Source organism: Phacochoerus africanus, chromosome 9 (assembly GCF_016906955.1).
Source record: "Phacochoerus africanus isolate WHEZ1 chromosome 9, ROS_Pafr_v1, whole genome shotgun sequence".
Classification (NCBI taxonomy): domain Eukaryota; kingdom Metazoa; phylum Chordata; class Mammalia; order Artiodactyla; family Suidae; genus Phacochoerus; species Phacochoerus africanus.
Genome location: NC_062552.1, coordinates 30889090 through 30911789, shown reverse-complemented (window position 1 = coordinate 30911789; position 22700 = coordinate 30889090). Strand labels below are relative to the sequence as shown.

At 55.6% G+C, this 22700-nt stretch overlaps 4 protein-coding genes across 6 annotated transcripts; all 4 read left to right on the top strand.

Annotated features, from left to right (window-relative positions):
- The first annotated feature begins 1341 nt into the window (after nt 1–1341).
- On the top strand, nt 1342–4541 carry SMIM40 (small integral membrane protein 40). Its single transcript, XM_047796162.1, has 2 exons — nt 1342–1669; nt 4239–4541. The coding sequence occupies exon 1, from the start codon at nt 1390–1392 to the stop codon at nt 1630–1632; it is 243 nt and encodes an 80-aa protein (XP_047652118.1). The 5' UTR covers nt 1342–1389; the 3' UTR covers nt 1633–1669; nt 4239–4541.
- A 667-nt stretch (nt 4542–5208) lies between these two features.
- On the top strand, nt 5209–9480 carry DAXX (death domain associated protein). 3 transcript variants are annotated; one of them, XM_047796159.1, is made up of 8 exons: nt 5209–5327; nt 5859–6482; nt 6623–7454; nt 7575–7789; nt 7949–8177; nt 8318–8792; nt 8949–9171; nt 9268–9480. In XM_047796159.1, the coding sequence occupies exons 2-8, from the start codon at nt 6249–6251 to the stop codon at nt 9325–9327; spliced, it is 2268 nt and encodes a 755-aa protein (XP_047652115.1). In that variant the 5' UTR covers nt 5209–5327; nt 5859–6248; the 3' UTR covers nt 9328–9480. The 3 variants fall into 3 exon arrangements, with proteins under 3 accessions (XP_047652115.1, XP_047652117.1, XP_047652116.1); XM_047796161.1 differs by having other exon boundaries at nt 5221–5327; nt 6200–6482; XM_047796160.1 differs by having other exon boundaries at nt 5229–5327; nt 6197–6482.
- Nucleotides 9481–9983: 503 nt separating this feature from the next.
- Nucleotides 9984–12854, top strand: ZBTB22 (zinc finger and BTB domain containing 22). The gene is made up of 2 exons (XM_047794577.1): nt 9984–10078; nt 10742–12854. Exon 2 carries the CDS (start codon nt 10811–10813, stop codon nt 12722–12724), a length of 1914 nt encoding a protein of 637 aa, XP_047650533.1. The 5' UTR covers nt 9984–10078; nt 10742–10810; the 3' UTR covers nt 12725–12854.
- A 635-nt stretch (nt 12855–13489) lies between these two features.
- On the top strand, nt 13490–22586 carry TAPBP (TAP binding protein). Its single transcript, XM_047794583.1, has 8 exons — nt 13490–13726; nt 13868–14038; nt 14262–14522; nt 18701–19099; nt 19388–19729; nt 19873–19962; nt 20072–20109; nt 21264–22586. The coding sequence occupies exons 1-8, from the start codon at nt 13687–13689 to the stop codon at nt 21273–21275; spliced, it is 1353 nt and encodes a 450-aa protein (XP_047650539.1). The 5' UTR covers nt 13490–13686; the 3' UTR covers nt 21276–22586.
- The last annotated feature ends 114 nt before the right edge of the window (nt 22587–22700 follow it).

Sequence of the window (22700 nt, the reverse complement as noted above, 5' to 3'; positions counted from 1 at the left end):
TGTGAGCACTCCTCAGACCTGAGCCAGAGGAAAGACAAATGGATTAAGTGCAGAAGCAGAGGATGGAAATTACTTGATTGGCTGTAGCTTAATGCCTATTTATGATTGGCTGTCCTTGAGCGTTTTGATTAGGTAATCTTGAGGCATTTATGGGTTTAAATTTTGACTTGTTTGACTAGACCTCCGTGACATTAGAACCACCTCCGTCTAATGGCCTCCTGGTTTAATTAACTTAATAGAACTAATAAGCGATTAGTTCCGATCTGATCCAGTCTTCTTTGACTCGTGACCTCCTGCGGTGGCAGTAAAGAACAGGAGTTGACACTAAACAAAATTGTGCTATGTCTGCTTCATTTGGGGAGTAAACAAGGTCTCCCCTCCCCCCGCAACAGTCTTCTTCATAAGGTCAACATGGAGTTCAGACCCCAGAGGCTCCAGATCTGAGGTCCACTACCTCGTGGGCCGCTTCCTCCGCTGTCCACACTCCACCCCCAACCACCACTTACGGGGTGTGGACGCACGTCTGCACATGGACTTCAATCTCCCTCGCGAACCTTCTGTGTCTGAGGAACAAGATCAAGAAAAAGGCCTGCAGCCCTTGCTCCGGAGCCAGCCTCCCGCACATTTCCCAGCCGCAGCTCCCAGACCCGGACCCCTCCTGCGCAGCCGCACTCTCCTCTATTACGGCCCCTACAGTTAAGTCCCGACCATCCCCCCCTCGCCCCGCTGACTGACGGATCGACCGATCGTGGTCTTTTTCATCTCATAAAGCTCCGCTTGGGCCCCTGCAGTCCAGTTAGGACCGTCCTCGAAGCCACGGAGGGAGCGCGCAGGGATCTCAGCCCCATCCCTCCGCGGCCAGCAGAACTACAAACCCGGGGAGCGACCACGCCTGCGCGCGCGTTGGAGCCGCCACTACTCGCACCCCCTCCCCCTCGATTAGGAAAGTCCACACTCCACCACGATCCACTGCAAAGCCAGAAAAGGCTTTAGGTGCTTGACTGACGGCGGCTCACGGTAGCCGACTAGGTCCACCTGCTCTTTATTTGTCCGGAGAGGCCCAAGACCCTGAGCCTTAAGCCGAGAGAACCAGAATGACTTCGACAGTCCCAGCTGGCAGGTCTCTGTTGGGCCTTCAGTTTCCGAGAAACAGGATAGCAAAGCTGGACAGACTTTGGCAATGATTTAATCAGGACCATTCACATTGCATTGATTGTTCCAAAGGCTCAGAGGCCCTCCTATCCTTTCTTTCTCTCCATTGGGGGAATTGGGGTCAAGCTCGGCAGGTGCAGGACTTGCCAACACCACGCCCCTTAATCGTGGCAACGCTGAGTAAGGGCTTCCATCCCAACCTCCTTGACCCAGCCAGCTGTCCGACTGCGGGTTAGGATGGCTGAGGAGGAGGGCGATGTGGACGAGGAGGATGTGTTCGTGGCATTTGGCCGGCAGCCCTCTCCACCCAGGGGTCCCCTGCGTCGGGCCATGGACAAGGCTTTCTTTATCTTCCTGGTCTTCGTCCTGACACTGTTGATGATGGAGGCTGTTTATAAGCTGCTGTGGCTGCTACCATGGGCAAAGTTTGGAGACTGGCTCCTGAGAACACCTCAGAAGGAGGAGGAGCTGGAACTATGACCACCCTTCCTGTAAACATCCTCCCCCCCGCAAGGAGGTGAGAAGAGGGAAATGGCACTGTTGAGGCTTTGAAATATGAGGGATTTGAAATATGAGTGCCTTGATACCCACCACGAACTCATTTAAAAATACAATTGAGAATCTTTCCTTTTCTTTCTTCTTCCAGCATTCTTTTTTCTCCTGGAACTCCTATTACCATGCCACTTCCTCACAGATAATTTTATGCTTTTATTGACCAATCTATCACAATTTTGTTTGTCTACGTATATATTTATTGAGATGAAAAATATTTTTCTTTCTTGCGACCATAAGACTCTAGTTGTCTAATCTTTTATTTATTGTTTAATTTTTGGCCATGCCTGCAGCATATTGGTAGTTCCCAGGCCAGGAATGGAATCCAAGCTGCAGCTGCAGACCTACACTGCAGCTGTGGCAACAGGGGATCCTTTAACCCACTGCTGCCCAGCTGGGGTTCGTAGGATCCAAACTGTGCCTCCGCATCTACCTGAGCCACTGCAGTCAGATCCTTAACCCACATCACCACAGTGGGAACTCCAAGACTAGTTTTTAGAAAAATTTCTTCTGGGTTATCATTACAATTTTGTCATGTGTGTGTCTTTTTGGGGCTGCACCTGCAGCATATAGAAGTTCCCAAGTTAGGGGTGAATCAGAGCTGTAGCTGCCAGCTTACACAACAGTTCACGGCAACGCCAGATCTTTAACACACTGAGTGAGGCCAGGGATTGAACCCACATCCTCATGGATACTAGTCGGGTTTTTTACTGCTGAGCCACAACAGGAATTCTTGTCATTACAATTATTATGAGAGCAGACTTGATCAAATAGCATAAAGATTGTACATATATTCATAATCGTTAAAATAAAAACTACATTTAGGAGTTCCCATCATGGCTCAGTGGTTAACGAATCTGACTAGCAACCATGAGGTTGCGGGTTAGATCCCTGGCCTCGCTCAGTGGGTTAAGGATCTGGCGTTGCCGTGAGCTGTGGTGTAGGTTGCAGATTCTGCTCAGATTCTATGTTGCTCTGGCTCTGGTGTAGGCTGGCGGCTACATCTCCGATTAGACCCCTAGCCTGGGAACCTCCACATGCCACAGGTGCGGCCCTAGAAAAGACAGAAAGACAAAAAAGAATTACATTTAAAATGAGATAAGCAGGAACTGCCTGGAGGCTTAGTGGTTTAAGGATCTGGCATTGTCACTGTTGTGGCTTGCATCGATACTGTGGTGCAGATTTGATCATTGCCCCTTCGAATGTATGCATGCTGCGGGCAAGGCCAAAAATCAAAATAAAAAAATGAGACAAATGATATTTATGATACATTGATGAAAGAAACAGGCTACATGTCTCTTCTTTATTTAAGACAAGGTAAGATTATCCCCAGGAGCTTTCATGGTTGAGAACTATTCTTGCATTTTTTTTTTTTTAAGAAGGAGAAAGTTGGGGGGTTCCCTTTGTGGTGCAGCGGAAATGAATCCGACTAGGAACCGTGAGTTTGTGGGTTCAGTCCCTGGCCTTGCTCAGTGGGTTAAGGATCCGGCATTGCCGTGAGCTGTGGTGTAGGTTGCAGAAGCGGCTCAGATCTGACGTTGCTGTGTGGCTGTGGTGCAAGCCTGCAGCTACAGCTCCAATTAGACACCTTAGACACCTAGCCTAGGAACTTCCATATACCACTTGTGGGGCCCTAAAAAAACAAAAGATCAAAAAAAAAAAAAAAAAAGACGATGAAAAAAGAAGGAGAAAGCTGGAGTTCCCGTCGTGGCGCAGTGGTTAACGAGTCCAACTAGGAACCATGAGGTTGCAGGTTCGATCCCTGGCCTTGCTCAGTGGGTTAAGGACCCAGCATTGCCGTGAGCTGTGGTGTAGGTCGCAGACACAGCTCGGATCCGGTGGTGCTGTGGCTCTGGCATGGGCCAGCGGCTACAGCTGACTGGACCCCTAGCCTGGGAACCTACATATGCCGCAGGAGAGGCCCTAGAAAAAAGGCAAAAAGACCGAAAAAAAAAAAAAAAAGGGAGAAAGCTGTGTGAGCGTGACCTTGGGCCAGTCACCTGACTTTTCCTCAGGTTTTGGTTTTTTTTTTTACTTTTTTAGGACCGCACCCCGGACTTAAGGAGGTTCCCAGCCTAGGGGCCTAATTGGAGTTTCGGCTGCTGGCCTACACCAGAGCCATAGCAACACCAGATCCCAGTGGCATCTGCGACCTACACCACCGCTCACGGCAACGCCGGATCCTTAACCCACTGAGCGGGGCCAGGGATTGAACCTCATGGAGACTAGTGGGGTCTGTTAACCACTGAGCCACTACGGAAACTCCTCTGTTATATTTTAATAAAATTTATCTTTAAATGTGCAACAAGAAAAAAAGTGGCAAGATGCCCAACATTTGTGGAGTATGCAGGGATCCAAGAGGTGGGAAACTCAGCGACTGGAGCGGTGTTAACTTTTTGGTTTCCCCAGAAGTTCACCTTTGGACTCAGCTTTGCTTCCGTGAGTCCCTCCAGCTTCCCTAAAGCTGGGCTAGGTGGGAGTCCAGGCGAGGCGGGCGTCAAAGTTGGTTTCTTCTCTTTTTGTTCTTTCATCAGCTCTTCCAGAAGAAAAGACGAGACTCCGAGGCCTTTTACGAGCCTCATTTCGTCTCACAGTCCATACAGCGGCAATCTGCAGATTCTCCTCAGAGCCTCCTCCTCCCCACAACGCCCGTCCTCAGGCCCTGGAGCTTCTGGACAAAGCCCGGCCTCCCGGCCATCATCGCCTCCGCCTCGGGGACCTCCTCCAGAAAAGACGTCGTAGAACCACCTAGATTCTACCTACTTGGCTGGCCAATAGTTCTGTAGTGGAAAGCAAACCAGCAACAATAACAATAATAATAAAACATTTGTACAGCTCGTGGTGCTCATTTGTATCCCGTGTTAGGACTTCGCAACTGGGCGAAGTAGGCACCTGTCGGTAGAAGTAGCAGCTGGACAGCGAAAAGGAGAGCGGGCGCATAGAAGGGAATGGCAGGTACAGTCGATTAAGCCAGGGAAACTGGTACCTGGCAGGTAGGAAATCGGCGCCAGAGGGCTTGTCAATAGCGCCGCGGCTGGAAAAGGTTTTATTTTCCTCTCAAGAGGCTCCCCCCATTCCGTGCATCCCTGTGCAGCCTCGGAGGGCTCAATTCCTTTGCTGCCCTGTTCCGTCCCCCCCCCCGCCTTGGGAAGGTGGCTCTGTCCTCCCCGCACGCGACGCGCTGGCGGTTGGCCGGCTGCGGGAAGCTTCTGATTGGCCGAGTCGCAGAAGCACCGGGTGAAAAGAGCTTCACTGGCGGCGCGCCCCCACTCGGGGCGTAGCCAACGCCGTACGGGAAAATGGCGGCCCCCATGTACCTTGAGAGGCCCCGAATGGGGGATGGAGGGGCGCAAATCCGCCCCCTACAGGTCAGGGGGAAAGGCGCCTCAGACTATGTGGGCGGCACTGGAGGTGCTCGAGGAGGCGGGCCTACTGTCACTTCCGGCCACTGGGGAGACTGGGATCCGTACGGCAACATGGCCGCACCCAGGAGCCTGTAGGCGGAAACTCCGCCGCTTCCGGTCCGGAGTAGGGCCTGCGGTGGGAGGGGGAAGGAAGGCGGAGGGAACCATGCGAGGTTCTGAGATCCGCGGCGAGGGTCGCCTCGAGAGACCGTTTCTGAGGTGGGGGCCGGGCGGTGCGGGGGGCGAAGGCGGGGCGGGAATGTCGAGGGCGAGGTACTCGGGAGTCCTGGGCGTTGAGTCTGAGGGGCAGGCTGAGGTACCTTCCTTACTATCCCTGAAGGGGTGTGGGGGGGCCGGGGGCTGAACTGGGGGAGGGGGACTTGGCGGGAAGCTCCTCCGGGGGCAGGGCCGGCCTCAGGGCTAGAGTGTGAGAGCAAGCAGGAGAGACCAGTGAGGGGCCCACGGTCGCTTACAGGTCACACGGAGAGAATGGGGAGGCTCGGGTTGGTGTGAGAGAGGGGACTGGAGCCGAGCTATCTCCGACTGCCGCCCCGGCTGGAGGAGACCCACCGGAGGGCGGCGTAGGGAGGTGGTCTTGGCAGGAGAAAGGGGAGTGGATGTGGGGAGGACCAACCCTCGCCTCGGAGAGGCTGGGAGTTGGGGTGATCCTACAGGACGGGGCGAACCTGTGGGAGAGCGGAAGGGGGACACGGGGAGGTGGTGCCAACGAGGGTGTGGTATCTGTTCCAGGGGATGTCGAGGAAATCTGGAGTGCAGTGTGAGAGGTGGTCCGGGGTTGAGGAAGAATCAACTTGCCACCTATGAGAAATAGTGGGGAAATGCAACCGAAAGACCGGATGTCGACGTGAGGGGTGGAGCTGGGGGTGGGACTTCAGGTTTTCCGAGGGTTTGGGGCTCTCGTAGTAAAGGGACAGAAAAACACGGTACTAATGGTTGCTGAAGACAGGCAGTGAGGACACTGTTGGGCATGGCTGGGTGTTTTTGAAAACCAAGAAGACAAAAATGTGTGAGATGAAGGGATGGGGCTCTGCTGGAGGGGCTCTTTCTGAGGCCCCGTCCCCTTCCAGCAGGAATCACGAAAACCCCACCAATTCCTCCCTCCGGGGGATTTGATCCCCCATGGCCACCGCTAACAGCATCATCGTGCTGGATGATGATGACGAAGATGAAGCAGCTGCTCAGCCAGGGCCCTCCCACCCACCCCCCAACCCGGCCTCACCCAGGGCAGCCCCCAATCCAGCCTCACCCAGGGCAGAAGCCCCTGGCTCCTCCCAGCCCCATGGGGCTGGAGGAGGCAGTAGTTCGGGCGGCAAGAAATGCTACAAGTTGGAGAATGAGAAGCTGTTTAAAGAGGTGAGCTTTAGGGGAGAGGATTCTTGTTCTCCAGGGAGGGGGCTGGCCGACTGGCTCTCTTGTCTTTTCTTCCCCACTAACCCCACCTCGCCTTCTTTCTCTCAACCCATCCCTTGTCCCTTTCCCCCTGAACCTTCCAGTTCCTTGAACTGTGTAGGAGGCAGACAGCAGACCACCCTGAGGTGGTCCCGTTCCTCTCTAGCCGGCAGCAGCGGGCCCACTCACTGTTTTTGGCCTCTGCGGAGTTCCACAACATCCTTTCTCGGGTCCTTTCCCGGGCTCAGAGCCGGCCCGCCAAGCTCTATGTCTACATTAACGAGCTCTGCACTGTTCTCAAGGCCAACTCGGCCAAGAAGAAGATGAACCTGGGCCCTGCTGCCACCACCTCTAGTGAGCCCTCCGGGAATGACCCTCCCACAGGCCCCTCCTCAGACCCCATAAATGCTGAGACCACTGCCTCTGAGGCCCCAAGGACCCGTGGTTCCCGGCGGCAGATCCAGCGCTTGGAGCAGCTTCTTGCACTCTATGTGGCAGAGATCCGGCGGCTGCAGGAAAAGGAGCTGGATCTCTCAGAACTGGACGACCCGGACTCCACTTACCTGCAGGAGGCCAGACTGAAGCGTAAGCTGATCCGCCTCTTTGGGCGGCTGTGTGAGCTCAAAGAATGCTCTTCTCTGACGGGCCGGGTCATAGAGCAGCGCATCCCCTACCGGGGCACCCGCTACCCAGAGGTGAACAGGCGCATCGAGCGGCTCATCAACAAGCCAGGGCCTGATACCTTCCCCGACTATGGAGACGTACTTCGGGCCGTCGAGAAGGCGGCTGCTCGGCACAGCCTTGGCCTCCCCCGACAGCAGCTCCAGCTCATGGCTCAGGATGCCTTCCGAGATGTGGGCATCAGGTTGCAGGAACGTCGCCACCTCGATCTCATCTACAACTTTGGCTGTCACCTCACAGATGACTACAGGCCAGGTAGGCCTTAGCAGGGTCTCCCCAGTCCCTTGGTGTGTTGGCCTATGCTGGAGGAAGCTCTCTGGAGTCCCTCCTTCTAGGATTCTGGGTGAGTGCTCTGACCTATGTCTTCCCATGCAGGCGTCGATCCTGCCCTGTCAGATCCTGTCCTAGCCCGGCGCCTGCGGGAGAACCGGAGCTTGGCTATGAGCCGACTGGATGAGGTCATCTCCAAATATGCAATGATGCAAGACAAGAGTGAGGAGGGCGAGAGACAGAAGAGAAGGGCTCGGCTCCCCCAGGCCACCTCTGCCCACTCTGCAGAACCCCCCAAAGCCTCCTTGGATTCTGGCGAGGTAGGGAAGGGCCACACCCTTGAGAGAGACCCTGTCCTTCCCCTGCACTGGCCAGGAGGGAGTCCTTGGGACTGATGGCGGAGTGTGCAGAAGGGATGCAAGAACTAGTCCCTCAAGGAGGCAAGGGATTCCTTAGAGAAACTCCTTTGTCCCCCGCAGGGCCCTAGTGGGGTGGCCTCCCAGGAGTGCTCAACCACCTCCAAGGCTGAGACAGATGATGAGGAAGATGAGGAAAGTGATGAGGAGGAGGAGGAGGACGAGGAAGAAGAGGAGGAGGAGGAGGAGGAAGACGAGGAGGCCACAGATTCCGAAGAAGAGGAGGAGGATCTGGAACAGATGCAGGAAGGTCAGGGGGACGATGAAGAGGAGGAGGAGGAGGAGGAAGCAGGTATGTCAAGGAGACAGTCTTCTCGTGTGTCAGCTCCCTCGACTGTTGGGCACCAGCCCCATCATCTGAGATCCTTCCCATCCTCTCAGCACTTCTCTTCCCCTAGTTCTTATTCTATCCTCTCCTCTTTTCTTTTCCAGATAAGGATGGAGATAAGAGCCCCATGTCCCCACTACAGATCTCCACTGAGAAGAACATGGAGCCTGGCAAAGGGATCAGCAGGTCTTCAGGGGAGCAGCGAAGCAAAGCACTTGGGGTGTCGCCATCTTCACTGTCAGAAGAGCCCCCGGCCCCCTCCAGCATTGATGCTGAAAGCAGTGGCAAGCGTCTCGAGGAGTTGCCCCTGGAGGAGGAGAGCCCTGCGTCTCAGCTCTTTGAGCTAGAGATTGAAGCCTTGCCCCTGGATACTACCCCGTCCCCTGAGGAGAGGGATGTGTCGTCTTCCAGGAAGCCATCCGAGGAGCCCCTCACCACTGTCCTGGAGAACGGAGCAGCCATGGTCACCTCCACTTCCTTCAATGGCGGTGTCTCTCCACACACCTGGGGGGACTGCATTCCCCCCTGCAAGAAATCTCGGAGGGAGAAGCCAAGAGAAACAGGGCCATTAGGAAACAGGTAACTGCACAAGGAGGAGCAAGAGGGAAGCCAAGGAGGGCCTGCGGGGGGCTTTCTGAGGGCACTGTTGTGGAGCCCAGGCTGCTGGGAGAAGTGGACGCTGCCTCGCAGCCTCAGGCTGCCCTAAGCCTCCACACCATACGTTTCTGTCCTCAGCTGCGTGGCAAGGCCAAGGGCAGTGCGAGAGAAGGAGGGGAAGAGGACGCGGCCCCTGCCCAGCCCCCCTTCCCCCTTGGCCTCCATGGCTCCGGTTGCTGACTCCTCGACCAGGGTGGACTCTCCCAGCCACGGCCTGGTGACCAGCTCCCTCTCTAGCCCATGTCCAGCCCGGTTGGCCCAGAACCCCCAGGCCCAGCCCTCCAGACCCAGTACCTGTAAGGTGAGAGGGGAAGCTGTCCCCCGACTCGGTTCCTGGCGCGCCCACCGCACCCCTCCCCTCCGCCCCCGGCCGTGCTGACCATCTCGCTCCCCGCAGATGAGTGTGGCCACGCAGTGCGACCCCGAGGAGATCATCGTGCTCTCGGACTCCGACTAGCTGCCCCCGCGCTCCCTGCTCCACTGCGTTCGGGACAGAGGATGGAGGCAGGAGGCACTGAGCTGGTCCCCGTTTGGTGGTTTCTTTTAAAAACACAAAGCTTAAGTTTTACACAGAAACATTAATAAACAATAAAGTTCTTTTCTTATGGTACCCATGTCTTCCTTGTCTTGCCCTGGCGGCTGTCTAGTCTCAGGCTTGGGACAGACGGACCCCGTGCCCTCCGCCCGACTCGAGGCAGACTTTACTTTCCCACTCGGGGCGGCCAATCAGGGGCCGACTCGGAGTGAGTCGGCCAATCCAGGCCTGTGTGGGGCGGGGCTTGGGGGACTGTCAAGCTAGAAGGCCACTGCGTGGAGATCCCACAGTCCCGCTAATGACCACAGCACAGGGGCGGGGCCAGGCAGCGAGGGCCTGGACTCATTGCCACTGGAAAGAGGCAGGCTTACGGAATTAAAGGGGAAGGAAAGTCTCGGCCGAACCGTGTCCTGAGCCCCCAGCGGCGGAAGAGACCCGGTACCTTTAAGATGGAATGAGGCCGTGGTTCGTTAAAGGAGAAGTGGCCGAGTCGGCCGAGTATTGCCCAGCGGCTCGGGCGGGGTGCCGGCTTGTGCCTTTAAAGCCGGAGAGGCGGGAGGCGAAGCGGAGGCGGAGGGCGGAGGGAGTCGGCGCAAGATGGCGGCGGGAGGGGCCCGGGCTGCGGCTCTGGCCGCCGAGTGAGGGGCGGGGGGGCCCGGGGGCGCGCGGCCCGGTAAGCGGGGACGCGCGGGGTTGGGGGGCGCCTTCCGGGTGGGAGAGGAGATCGTTGTAGCGCTTGGGGCGGAGCAGAGGGGGGCGGAGTCCGATGTGGGCGGGGGGTAGACAGGGGGCGGAGCCAAAAGGCCATGGGGGCGGGTCTATGGTGGGCGTGGTCGAAAACGGGCGTGGTTAGCGATAACTGGTGGCAAGGGGCGTGGCCGGCAAAAGATCCAGGGGTCTTAGCCTAAAGGGAAATGGAGAGAGCGGTGGTTTTCAATACTGAGAGCTGACCTGCGCCCCTACCAAGGAAAAGGTACAAAACTCCAAAAGGGTAAATTTTGGAGACTCAAGCTCTCAGGCAATTGTGAATTTCTGAAGGGAGGCACCCAGCTCCCCAAGAGCTTCTTGTTTCTCTTAACCTCCAAGGAAGGAGCACTGGATTTGCAGTTAGAACACCTGCATTTGTGGGCGCTGCCCCTTACTAGTGTGACCTTGGATAATCTCTTACTCTTTCTGAGCCTCAGTTTCCTCATCCGTCAAGTGGGGTTTACAGGAATACCCACCTTACAGTGTCGTTGTGGGAAGTTACTTGGAGAATAAGTGCGAACAAGCTTTTAAACTGTACAGGGCTGTGTCATTATGAGATGTTATCTTTCTTCTCTCTTTTCCTTTCCAGAGACCCCCCCGGCCGCCCTCCTCCTCCCCTTGTTCCTGTGGCTGGGGGGGTACCCCTCCCCTCCACACCATGGAGCCATCTCCTATGTCTCCGGGTGGGGCCGCACTCCCTCTGCCTCTATCACTGGCCCCCCCGCCACTGCCCCTGCCTGCGGCTGCGGTGGTACACGTGTCCTTCCCTGAGGTGACCAGTGCCCTCCTGGAGTCCCTCAATCAACAGCGGCTGCAGGGCCAGCTCTGTGATGTGTCCATCCGAGTGCAGGGACGGGAGTTCAGGGCTCATCGTGCTGTTTTGGCTGCGTCCTCCCCTTATTTCCACGACCAGGTCTTACTCAAGGGCATGACCTCCATCTCACTGCCCAGCGTCATGGACCCCGGAGCCTTCGAGACTGTGTTGGCTTCAGCTTACACTGGCCGCCTCAGCATGGCCGCTGCAGACATTGTCAACTTCCTCACAGTGGGGTCTGTGCTCCAGATGTGGCACATCGTGGACAAGTGCACTGAACTCCTCCGAGAGGGCCGGGCCTCAGCCACCACCACCACCGTCACTACTGCTGCAGCCACATCCGTCACTGTCCCTGGTGCAGGGGTCCCCCCCGGGAGTGGGGGCAGTGTAGCCCCTGCTGCTGTGGGCTCCGTGCGCTCTCATGCCTCCAGCCGGGCCAGTGAGAATCAGTCCCCCAGCAGCAGCAACTACTTCAGCCCCCGGGAGTCCGCTGATTTCTCCTCTTCATCCCAAGAGGCTTTTGCCGCTTCTGCAGTGGGCAGCGGGGAGCGTCGAGGTGGTGGCCCCGTGTTCCCAGCCCCGGTGGTCGGCAGTGGAGGGGCTACCTCTGGGAAGCTGCTGCTGGAGGCAGATGAGCTGTGTGATGATGGCGGGGATGGGAGGGGGGCGGTGGTCCCTGGGGCTGGGCTCCGGCGGCCGGTCTATGCACCCCCCAGCATCGTACCACAGAAACACTGGGTGTACGTGAAGCGGGGTGGAACCTGCCCCGCACCAGCACCCCTGGCTCCCCAAGACCCAGACCTGGAGGAAGATGAGGAGGAGGAAGACTTGGTGTTGACCTGTGAGGATGATGAAGATGAAGAGCTGGGGGGTGGCTCCCGTGTTCCACCAGGGGGAGAACCTGAGACGACCCTTAGCATTAGTGATGTCCGGACCCTGTCTGAGCCTCCGGACAAGGGAGAGGAGCAGGTCAATTTCTGTGAGTCCTCCAATGACTTTGGCCCCTATGAGAGTGGGGGTCCCGGAGGGGGGCTTGAGGATTCAGGGGGACCAACCCCTTCCTCCTATGCTCCCTCCCACCCTCCTAGGCCCCTGCTTCCGCTGGACATGCAGGGCAACCAGATCCTAGTCTTCCCATCCTCTTCATCCACCTCCTCCTCCTCCTCACAGGCTCCAGGCCAGCCACCAGGGAACCAAACTGAACACGGGGCTGTGACGCTGGGGGGCGCGTCAGCAGGGGCCCTGGGCATGCCGGGTGGCACTGGCGGGACCCCTGGAGGGACAGGCAGTGGGGATGGAAATAAGATCTTTCTGTGCCACTGTGGGAAGGCCTTCTCCCATAAGAGCATGCGCGATCGGCACGTGAACATGCACCTGAACCTGCGGCCCTTTGACTGCCCCGTGTGCAACAAGAAGTTCAAGATGAAGCATCACCTGACGGAGCACATGAAGACTCACACAGGCCTCAAGCCCTACGAGTGCGGCGTCTGCGCCAAGAAGTTCATGTGGCGAGACAGCTTCATGCGCCATCGGGGACACTGTGAGCGCCGGCACCGCCTAGGTGGGGGCGGGGCCGGGGCTGGGGCGGGACCCGGGGGGCCCACCAGGCCAGCCGTGCAACCCAAGAGAGAGTCTCCAGGCCGGGGCAGCGGCGACGAGGCGAGTGGGACCACGCCCCCGTCCAGCCGACGGGTCTGGTCCCCGCCCAGTGTCCATAAGGTGGAAATGGGCTTCGGTGGGGGCGGAGGAGCAAACTGAAGAGGCGGGCTACTGGGGGTAGCCTTCGAAGGAGGGAAGAGGAACGGGAGCCAGGGGCCCTGTGGCTCTTACGTGGTGTCCCCACACACCTACTGTCTTCCTATCTCAATAGACTTGTACATATTCTGGAGTTGGGACCGCGTTGCACCACGGATCACCCCATTCCACTCTGGAGCCCCTCCTCCCCAAAGTATCCCCAAACCCAGCCCTTCGTCCCCCTCAGATGGGTACACTGAAGCCCCAGCCCCAGAGTAGAATAGGGCGCACACGGTGGGGAGTGGGGAGGGAGAGGGGGCTAGTGGAGCATCCTGGAGTCGCTGGGTCAAGGGTCAGGTGGTTGTAGTCTGTACCTGAAGTCTGTGTTTGTGTTGTTGTGGGGACCAGGTCTTTGAGCCCCACCCTTGTCCTGGAACATACCCTGTCCCTCAAAGGATGTGCCCCTTATTTCCACCCTAACCTCTCCTCCCCCACCTTGGGGTCCCCCACCTTGATTCTCACTGGGGAGGGGGGAGTGAAGACAAGGAGGGAGTAAGTTGTAGGAGTTTTTATTTTAAATCTTATTTTTTTTAAATGGTGATTAAAATATTTATTGGTCATTTCACTTGGCTTCCCGACACCCCCTATGTGTTTGCTGGGGACTTGGCACAGGTGGGGGATGGTGGAGGGATGGTTCTCAGGGAAGGGGATTCTGGCGGAGAGGAAGGGGGAGCCCAGAGGGCGGGAGGGCTCCGGACTTTGTGGTGTTGGGTGGTCCAGGAGGGCGGGGCAGGGAGTGCGTGCGACTGAGGTCCCCAGACCAGAACTGGAGAGGAGGTTCTGGTGCAGCCTGCGGGGAAGCACCTGCCTCCCTCGCCTTCACCTAACCCGAGCGGGGATTTCCTCCGTCCCACCTGCGGCCTTTGGAGGAAAGTGAAAGTGAAAGGGGGAAGAGGAGGCTGCGGAGCTGAGAGGATCGCGACGCCATGAAGCCTCTGTCTCTGCTCCTCTCTGTAGTAGCTTTGGGTGAGCTAACCCCGGCGACTCTCTGCTCAGAGAAGCGGTGGGAGGTGACCCCGCCATGGCAGGGGTGGGGGGTAGGGGGTGGGGAGAGGTCGGACCACCTGACATTGGGGCCAACCCCTCACCCACACCCTTCCACCCCAGGCTTGGCGTCCACCGTCTCGGTGGGTCCCGCGGTGATCGAGTGCTGGTTCGTGGAGGATGCGGGCCGGGGTCAGCTGTCCAAGAAACCCGCTGCCCTGCTGCTGCGCCAGGGCCCCGGGAGCCCACCTCCTCGGCCGGACCTCGATCCGGAGCTCTACCTCAAAGTGCATGGTGAGCCTTTCCCGACTCGCTCCCAATTCCGTCGCCTCCACCGAAACCCCCTCTCCTCTTTGGGTCTTGCAGTGTCCGCGGGCCTGTTTCCTCCTCCGTAAAATGAAGCTGGAATACCTGTGAATCGCTCACTACCGGGTGGTTTGCCCGTTTGAAATCCCGCCTTCGTGCCCCTTTGCTGGCGGCGACTCTACAGTTACACCTCCCTTCTCTGCTCTCACAGACCCTGCGGGAGCCCTCCTAGCCGCCTTCAGGCAGTACCCCCGGGACGCCCCCGCGCCACGCTGCGAGATGAGCCACTATATCCCACTCCCCGCCTCGCCCGACTGGGTCAGCGGCTTGACTCCGGAGCAGAGGTGCCCGCGGGCCCTGGACGGGAAGTGGCTAATGGTCAGTATGTCCAGCCCGGTGCTCAGCCTTTCCAGCTTCCTTCAGCCGCAGTCTGAGCCTCAGCCGGAGCCTGCTCTCATCACCATGGCAACAGGTAGCTAAGGAGGGGAAGTGGAAATAAATGGGTACATTCTAAGGGTCCAGAAAGCCGGTTCCCCAGTGGGGTCTCAGTTTCCTTATTTGTAGATCCAGGCAGTTCAGCTAAAATTAAGCTATACCTACTGCTGCCTCTAGGCCCAGCCCTGTTTTTTTAAAGACTTGCGGCTTGGGGCGGGGCTTCGCAGTATTCCGGGGGCGGGGCTTTGGGGGGGTGGGGCGATGGGTCTTGGAGGGTCTCAGGAGAAGGAATTTTTCTCCTTTCCCGCCTAGATCTTGCTAGGTGCCCCCTCCTTTGCGGTTCGCTTAGTTTAAACATCCTTGGCAGATAGCTAAGCACGGGCTCTTGAGCACAGCTTCTTGACCTCCCTGACAGCTCCTTGTGAGGACGTGTTGACCCTGTGGTCACCAAATAGTGGGCTTGAGTGCATGGAAGAGAGGAGGCGGGAGAGCAGATGGTTCCAGCTGCAAGGACCACTTATTGCATCATGCTACGCAATTTGGGGTCCAGGGGTCGGGGTTGGGCGCAGAGAGGGAGTGGGTGGAAAATGCAAGAGTAGGGAAGATCTGACCTGTCCAGGACTTGGAATTTCTAGGAACTATTCTGTGGACGGTGGGCAGGATATAAACAGAGTCCTTGGCTTCCTTCAGGCTTAAGCAATTTTGTGGAAACAATACAACTTGACCAGCCTGGGTTGGTCAAGCCCAGCTGAACCCTACACCCTCCATTTGCCAGGAATCCCTACACCCACAGGGCTCAGTGCCCACCCTGCAACCCTGACCTGCACCTACACCTCCATTCTCAGTCCCCAGAGGTGGACAGGGGCAGAGGTGAGCCGCTTATTCTGGCAACAGTATTCCGAGTAGGTAGGAATATTTCTCAGGCTGTTGGCTTCCCAAGGTGGGGGTGAGAGAATGTCCTTTTCTCTCTGAGTCTGCTTTTCCAGCTCTAAAATGTGGTTGGTATTTCCCATCTCCCTTTCCCTTGTTGTGACGATCAAGGGAGACACTTTGTTAATTTATTCACTGATTAAATAAATATTTATTAGCACCAAGAATAAATTAGGAACTGGTAGTTCTCAGTCCAGGCTGCAAATAAGAATCCCTTTGGAGGTTTCTAAAATAAACTGAAACCTGGGTCCTACTCCAGACAAATGAAATCAGAATCTCTGGGGCAACCCTGGGTACTTCGAAGGGTCAAAAAGTGATCAGATGTAGAAGCTACTCTCAGGAAGGTTCTCAAAAGATTTGTCACGCATAATGTAGAATAGAAATTGACAGAATTCCCTGGTGGCTCAGAGGGTTAAAGATCCTGCATTGTCACTGCTGTATCTCGGGTTGCTTTTGTGGATCAGGTTTGATCCCTGGCCTGGGAACTTCGACAGGCTGTGGGTGTGACCCCTACCCCAACAAAAAAAGACCATTGTTAGCTTAAGAGTTGAACTGTAAAAATCTTTAGGTTTTGTTTATTAATCCTAAGAATTGATTTTAACCATTCAAAATATGTTTTTGGATTTTAATTAAGTGAAATTGCTTACTTTTATTACTCTATTAAACAAAAACAATCCCACAAGGTTCAGAGACCTTGAATCTTGTAAGCCTCAGAAGCTAGGATTAAAAATTACATAAAAATAATCCCAAGAGATGGAGTTCCCATCGTGGTTCAGTGGTTAACGAACCTGACTAGCAACAGTGACGACTCGGGTTCAATCCCTGGCCTCGCTCAGTGGATTGGGGATCTGGCGTTGCCATGAGCTGTGGTGTAGGTTGCAGATGTGGCTCGGATTGCGAGTTGTTGTGGCTGTGTTGTAGGCTGACAGCTACTGCTCCAATTCGACCCCTAGCCTGGGAACCTCCCTATGCCGCAGGTGCAACCCTGAAAAGACAAAAGACAAAATAATAATAATAATACCAAGAGGAGTTCTCATTGTGGCGCAGTGGAAATGAATCCAACTAGTAACCATGAAGATGTGGGTTCAATCCCCGGCCTCACTCAGTGGATTGGGGATCTGGCATTGCCATGAGCTGTGGTGTAGTTCGCAGATGCAGCTCAGATCCCATGTTGTTGTGGCTGTGATGTAGGCCAGCAGCAGTGGCTCCGATGTGACCCCTAGCCTGGGAACTTCCATATGCTGCTGCCCTAAAAAGCAAAAAAAAAGTTTTGTGTGTGTTTATGTGTGTGCTGATTCTCCAAAAGCCTGTTGTTTTACTTGATTTTTACAAAGGTAGGCAAGGGTCAGGTCACTGGACTAATGGAGAAATGGAGATTAAGTCATTTTCCCAAGATGCCCAGGAAGTCCGTGATGATGACAGTGGTGGTGACAGTAGTGAAAATCATGCCAGCTAAGTGCTTTCTATCTGCCAGGTTCTGTTCTAAGCACTTTATGGGCATCATCTTATTTATTCCTCGCAACAACCATAAGAACTCGGTACTGATCTTAACCCCATGTCACTGATGAAAAAATGTGAGACACAGAGCAGAGAGGTGACTTGCCCAGGGAACACAACTTGTAAAAAGCAGGAACCCCAGCCGTCTAGCTCCAGCCCGTGCTATTGGTTGTTGGCTTCCTAGGTAGCTGGGGTTTTTAAACGGGCAAGTGGGGGGTTCCCGTCGTGGCTCAGTGGTTAATGAATCTAACTAGGAACCATGAGGTTGCGGGTTCGATCCCTGGCCTTGCTCAGTGGCCTGAGGATCTGGTGTTGCCGTGAGCTGTGGTGTAGGTCACAGACGTGGCTCAGATCTGGCATAGGCCGGCAGCTACAGCTCCGATTCAACCCCTAGCCCAGGAACCTCCTTATGCTGCGGGAGAGGCCCTAGAAATGGCAAAAAAACCCACACACACACGAAAAAAAAAACAAAAAAAACCAGGCAAGTGCCCCCATCAGACTTGTTCTTTTGGTCTGGCCCACAGTATGTGGAAGTTCTGGGCCAGGGATTGTCACTGCCAAGCCACAGCAGTGACAACCACTGGATCCTTATCAGCTAGGCCACAAGGGAACTCCCCAGATCAGACTTGTAGCCATGTTATAGTGTGGAGGATGAAGGAGAGAGAGAGACACGGAGGACAGGGAGAGGCTGTTGTTAAGTGTCCAAAGGTATATTGCTGAGAACTTGAGCTGGAAACAGATGTCACATCTATTTAAGAGACAAAGTAGGGGTCTGGCTGTCTGTCTCCCGTGTTAGACTGCATGCAATTTGAGGGCCAGGGGCTGCCCGTCTTGTTTAGCACTCTCATCTACCTAACATCCTAAGGGCTCAATAAATATTAGTTGAATGACTGACGTAGAAGAAAGCACTTAGGGACTCCAGGTGCTTGCCTTTTGTGCCTGGGGGCTGGTGGTGATGGGTCTTGGGGCAGGGAAGATGGAGCAGGGTGGGGGGATGTTGCAGAGGTGCTGTTGAGCTGGGGCACTTGTTTGTCTGACATGCAACTGGGTGCACCACAGCAGACACTTTGGCACACTTCCTGTGTTCCAGGCAGTGATCTGAGCTCCTTCCATATCCTGGTGTCTTTGTTACCCAGAATCAGGAATTGACTACATCTGGGCAGCTGAATACAGCTGGGCAGATTTAAGCTTCACTCCAGCCCCTGGGCTAGGCACTATCATCATTGTGCCCATTGAGGAGATTAGGAAATTGAGCCACGGGAGAGTAAAGTAACTGGTCCAATGCCATAAAAATAGACACGAAGTTGGGATTAACCAAGGCAGCCAGGCGCCAGGCACTTAACAGGCATATACGGCCTCAGTAGAGCACAGAGGCCTGTGTTCAGGTGTAGGCTCGAGCCAGAACCTTCCAGAGTTGTAAACACCGTGTATAGCAATAGAGGATTGACCGTCATGAGGCACCGCTGTCTTCACTAGCAAACCCTTCGGGGGTGGGGCGTGAAGACTGGCTTGGGTCACAAGAACACTCAGATCCTGCCGTCCCCAGGGCTCAGGTGGGCTGTGTGCTCCGAGCAGCCTTCACCTTGCTCCTACTCACCTCCAGACTGCTCTGCTCACTCTCAGTGCCACTGGATCCCACCCAGTCCCAGGGCCAAGGGGGTTTGCGGGGAGGCTGGGAGATGGTGAGGATCAGATAGGAGGTCTGCTCTGAGGGGAGGGGTAGGTCAACAGAGTCGGTCCCCATAACTCCATTCCTCTCTTTTTCTTTCTCTCCTGCATCTTCCCCAGCTGTGCTCACTGTCATCACCCACACACCCGCCCCTCGCATCCGACTGGGACAAGATGCCCTACTGGACTTGAGCTTTGCCTATGTGCCCCCCACCTCCAAGGCTGCTATATCTCTAGCCCCAGGTCCCCCTCCCTTTGGGCTGGAGTGGCGACGCCAGCACCTGGGCAAGGGGCACCTCCTCTTGGCTGCAACTCCGGGGCTGAGTGGGCAGGTGCCAGCTGCCCGAGAGGGGGCAGTAGCCTTTGCTGCTTGGGATGATGATGAGCCCTGGGGGCCGTGGACCGGAAATGGCAGCTTCTGGCTGCCTGCAGTGCAGCCCTTCCAGGAGGGCACCTATCTGGCCACTGTACACCTGCCATACCTGCAAGGGCAGGTCACCATGGAGCTTGCTGTACAGAGTGAGTGAGGGGATGTGGTCTCCATGGGTAGAAGTGGGCACTGGGATGATGGGGGCACCATGATGGAGAAGGGTGGTGGGGGAGAAAGCCTGGGGGGCCCTGGGAGTCAGAAGGTCCTTGGGAATGGGGGCTTTGGCATGGAGATTCCTGTGCAATGGCAGTGGGCTCCCCATCCCGGGAGAAAAACCTGAACCCCCAGAGTTTGGGGGAGCATGAGGGCATGCTTTGGTCTCTGCGGGGGGAGAGTGCAGATGGATCCCCCATGCTCTTTTCCTCCTCTCTCCCCAGAGTCCCCCAAAGTGTCCCTGACACCAGCGCCCGTTGTGTGGGCTGCCCCCGGAGAGGCTCCTCCGGAGTTGCTCTGCCTGGTGTCTCACTTCTACCCCTCCGATGGCCTGGAGGTGGAGTGGGAGCTCCGGGGTGGCCCACAGGGTCGCTTTCAGAAGGCCGAGGGGCAGAGTTGGCACTCTGCCCTGAGCCACCATGCAGATGGCTCTGTCAGCCTGTCTGCACACCTGCAGCTGCCCCCAGTCACCACTGAGCAGCATGGGGCCCGCTATGCCTGCAGAGTCCACCACCCGAGCCTGCCGGTCTTGGGGCGCAGGTCTGAGATCACCCTGCAGGTGGCAGGTATGTGGCAGGAGGATGGAGAAACCGGGTGTGGCTGGGGGTGGGAGGTGTGCCCAGGAATTTAAGGCTCACTCTGCTCCCCACTGCGGGTGGGAGGTGTGCCCAGGAATTTAAGGCTCACTCTGCTCCCCACTGCCTGCCAGGTCTCTCGGGGCCCTCTCTCGAGGACGGCGTGGGCCTCTTCCTGTCTGCCTTTCTCCTCCTTGGGCTCATCAAGGCACTGGGCTGGGCTGGTAAGTGTAAGCCCCATTCTGGCCAAGACCTTGGTGGGCAGCTACTCTCTGCCTGCTTCCCCGAAGAAGGCTGATGCCCAGCCCATCCTTTCTCCATCTTCCTCCACAGCTGCCCATCTGGCCGCTTCCAGGGACTCAACGCAAAAGGTAACAGTCCTCCTCCTTCATCTCTCTCTTCTCGTTGTATCCCCTCCCCCAACTCCTCACTCAAGAGCAAGGCCGCAGGCCTGGTGGGCAAGCCAGGGACTTGGAATTCACAGAGACCTGTCAAATCCTGCCACCAAGAACATACTTCACCTGTTGCCTTGGGTGTAGGGATAAAATGACCTAGGCAGCGCTGTCCAATAGAAATATAAAACAAGCCACGTATGACATTAAATACCATAACCTAGTGACTGCCTTAAAATGACAAAAATGTTATCTAATATATCCAAAGTTATCATCATAACATGTAATCTATACAAAAAGTTATAGAAGTTCCCTTTGTGGCTCAGCAGTTAACAAACCCAACTGGGATCCATAAGGATGTGGGTTCAATCCCTGGCCTTGCTGAATGGGTTAAAGATCCGGTGTTGCTGTGAGCTGTGGTGTAGGTCGAAGACTCAGCTCGGATCCCTGAGTTGCTGTGGCGGTGACGTAGGCCAGCAGCTGTAGCTCCGCTTTGACCCCTAGCCCTGGAACTTCCGTATGCCGGAGGTGTGGCCCCAAAACAAAAAATAAATAAAAAGTTAGAAGTAGTATTTTTTCCTTCGTAAGTCTTCAAAAACAGGGGGGGTTATTTTATTTTTTTCATTTTTGGCCACCCTGCAGCAAACAGAGTTCCCTTGGCCTGGGATAAGATCTAAGCCACAGTTGAAATCTATGCTGCAGATGTGGCAATGCTGGATCCTTAACCCACTGCTGGGCAGGGGCTTGAACCTGCACCCTGGCGCTGCAGAGATGCTGCTGATCCTGTTGAACAGGGGTTTATTTTACACTGCCAGCACACCTCAATTCAGAGTAGCCGCATCTCAAACGTTCCACAGACACGGTGGGTGGAGACTACCGTACTGGACAGCAGAGTGTAGGGGACGGGGGAGCTGTTGGAATGATTAAAAGAGGTGGGGCATCTCCTCAGAGGCATAAGAGCAATAGCACTTGGCACAGCATCTGCCAGGCAGAAAACACGTGGAAAATGCTAGCCTCTTTCTCCTGCCACCCTCTGTGGCCATGATGTTCCTTTGCCTCTGGAATGACCACAACCATTTCACCTTGCTTTCTGAGACCCCAAATTCCTTACCTCCTTTTTACTTCTCTTCCAGAAAACTGAGTGAGGTCACTGGCCACCATGCAGGGGAAGCTGGCTTCGTCTCTCATCTGAGCTACTGTAGTAAACTTCCCCTAATTGCACCCACCCTCTGTTACTGCTCCTTCCAACCTCTCTCCACTGAGCAGCCAGAATGCTTTCTTTTATTATTATTATTTTTTAAAATTTAATTTAATTTTTGCTTTTTAGGGCCACACCTGTGGCATATGGAGGTTCCCAGGCTAGGAGTCAAATTGGAGCTACAGCTGCCAGCCACAGCCACAGCCACACAGGATCTGAGCAGTGTCTTCGACCTACAGCACAGCTCATGGCAATGCCGGACCCTTAACCCACCCAGCAATCTCATGGTTCCTAGTGGGATTCCTTTCTGCTAAGCCACAACGGGAACTCCCAGAATGCTTTCTTAAAAGACACCCTCTTAGAGCTCTATGGCAGAGGTTCTCAAAAGTTTTGGTCTCAGAACCTCTTAAAATTGATCAAAGACTCTATAGAGCTTTTGCTTAAAAACTAAGTATTTATTGTGCTAGAATTTTAAACGGAGAACAATTGAATACACAAGCACAGTTCATTAACTGTGAGGGTGTCGGTATCACGTAGCTTTAGGAAAACTCCGCTGTATGTTTTTCAGAGAATGAGAGTGAAAAGGCAAATAACAGTTTAGTGTTGTTAGGAAAATAGTCTAACCTTTGCATACCCTCTGAAGTAGTCTCAGGGACCTCTGGGACAGGAACCAGTGCTCTAGAGGCCACATCCATTTTTGCCCTGCTCTCTGCACCCCTGCGCTCCAGCCACTGCTTACCTCTTCAAGCGCCCTCCGCCCCTTTCCCCCTGTCTCCAGCCCTCCTCTCACTGCTCCTCGCACCGAAGGCGAATCCTTTCCAACAACAGCCTCCCACCCTCCTTGGACTCCCGAGTTCCGGCCCTGCTGCTTGGTTCACCCTCGCCCTCCCTGGTCAGCCGCATCATCGCATGTTCTCCGACCGTGCCCCTCTTGTGCGGTTGTCCAAGGTTGCATTGAAGTGATTGTGCGAGTCGTTGTGAACTGCCCGTCTGTCTCCCCGCCCGGACTGTCGAGGTCGAACCTGTCCACTGCTGCGTCCCCTGCGCGGGCACAGGGCCTGGCGCCCGCTGGAGGCGCTCCACCTAAGAAGTTAGTCGTTTTGCGTCTTATGTATTCAAAGCCGGTACTGGATCCAATAACTACTGGAGGAAGGAAGCGGCTCTTCGGCTTAGGGGTCTTCGAGGGCAGGACTGTTGGCCAGACCAACGCGGGGAGCGGGCCTGGCGTGTGGGAATAAAGTTGTCCCGGTGCTTCCAATGGGGTGTCTCAGTTCTGCTCGGGGCTCCCCTTTCCAAGCACACGGACACTTCTAGTCACGTGACCCAGATCACTCAAACGCCTCGGGGACATCCATCCCCCCTTCGGGAGAGC

Coding starts and splice junctions, on each gene's coding strand:
- SMIM40 (XM_047796162.1), top strand. CDS start 1,390: ATGGCTGAGGAGGAGGGCGATGTGGACGAGGAGGATGTGTTCGTGGCA.
- DAXX (XM_047796159.1), top strand. CDS start 6,249: ATGGCCACCGCTAACAGCATCATCGTGCTGGATGATGATGACGAAGAT. Junction 8,793..8,948: donor ACAGGGCCATTAGGAAACAG/GTAACTGCACAA, acceptor TTCTGTCCTCAG/CTGCGTGGCAAGGCCAAGGG. Junction 9,172..9,267: donor CCAGACCCAGTACCTGTAAG/GTGAGAGGGGAA, acceptor CGCTCCCCGCAG/ATGAGTGTGGCCACGCAGTG.
- ZBTB22 (XM_047794577.1), top strand. CDS start 10,811: ATGGAGCCATCTCCTATGTCTCCGGGTGGGGCCGCACTCCCTCTGCCT.
- TAPBP (XM_047794583.1), top strand. CDS start 13,687: ATGAAGCCTCTGTCTCTGCTCCTCTCTGTAGTAGCTTTGG. Junction 19,100..19,387: donor CATGGAGCTTGCTGTACAGA/GTGAGTGAGGGG, acceptor CTCTCTCCCCAG/AGTCCCCCAAAGTGTCCCTG. Junction 19,730..19,872: donor GATCACCCTGCAGGTGGCAG/GTATGTGGCAGG, acceptor ACTGCCTGCCAG/GTCTCTCGGGGCCCTCTCTC.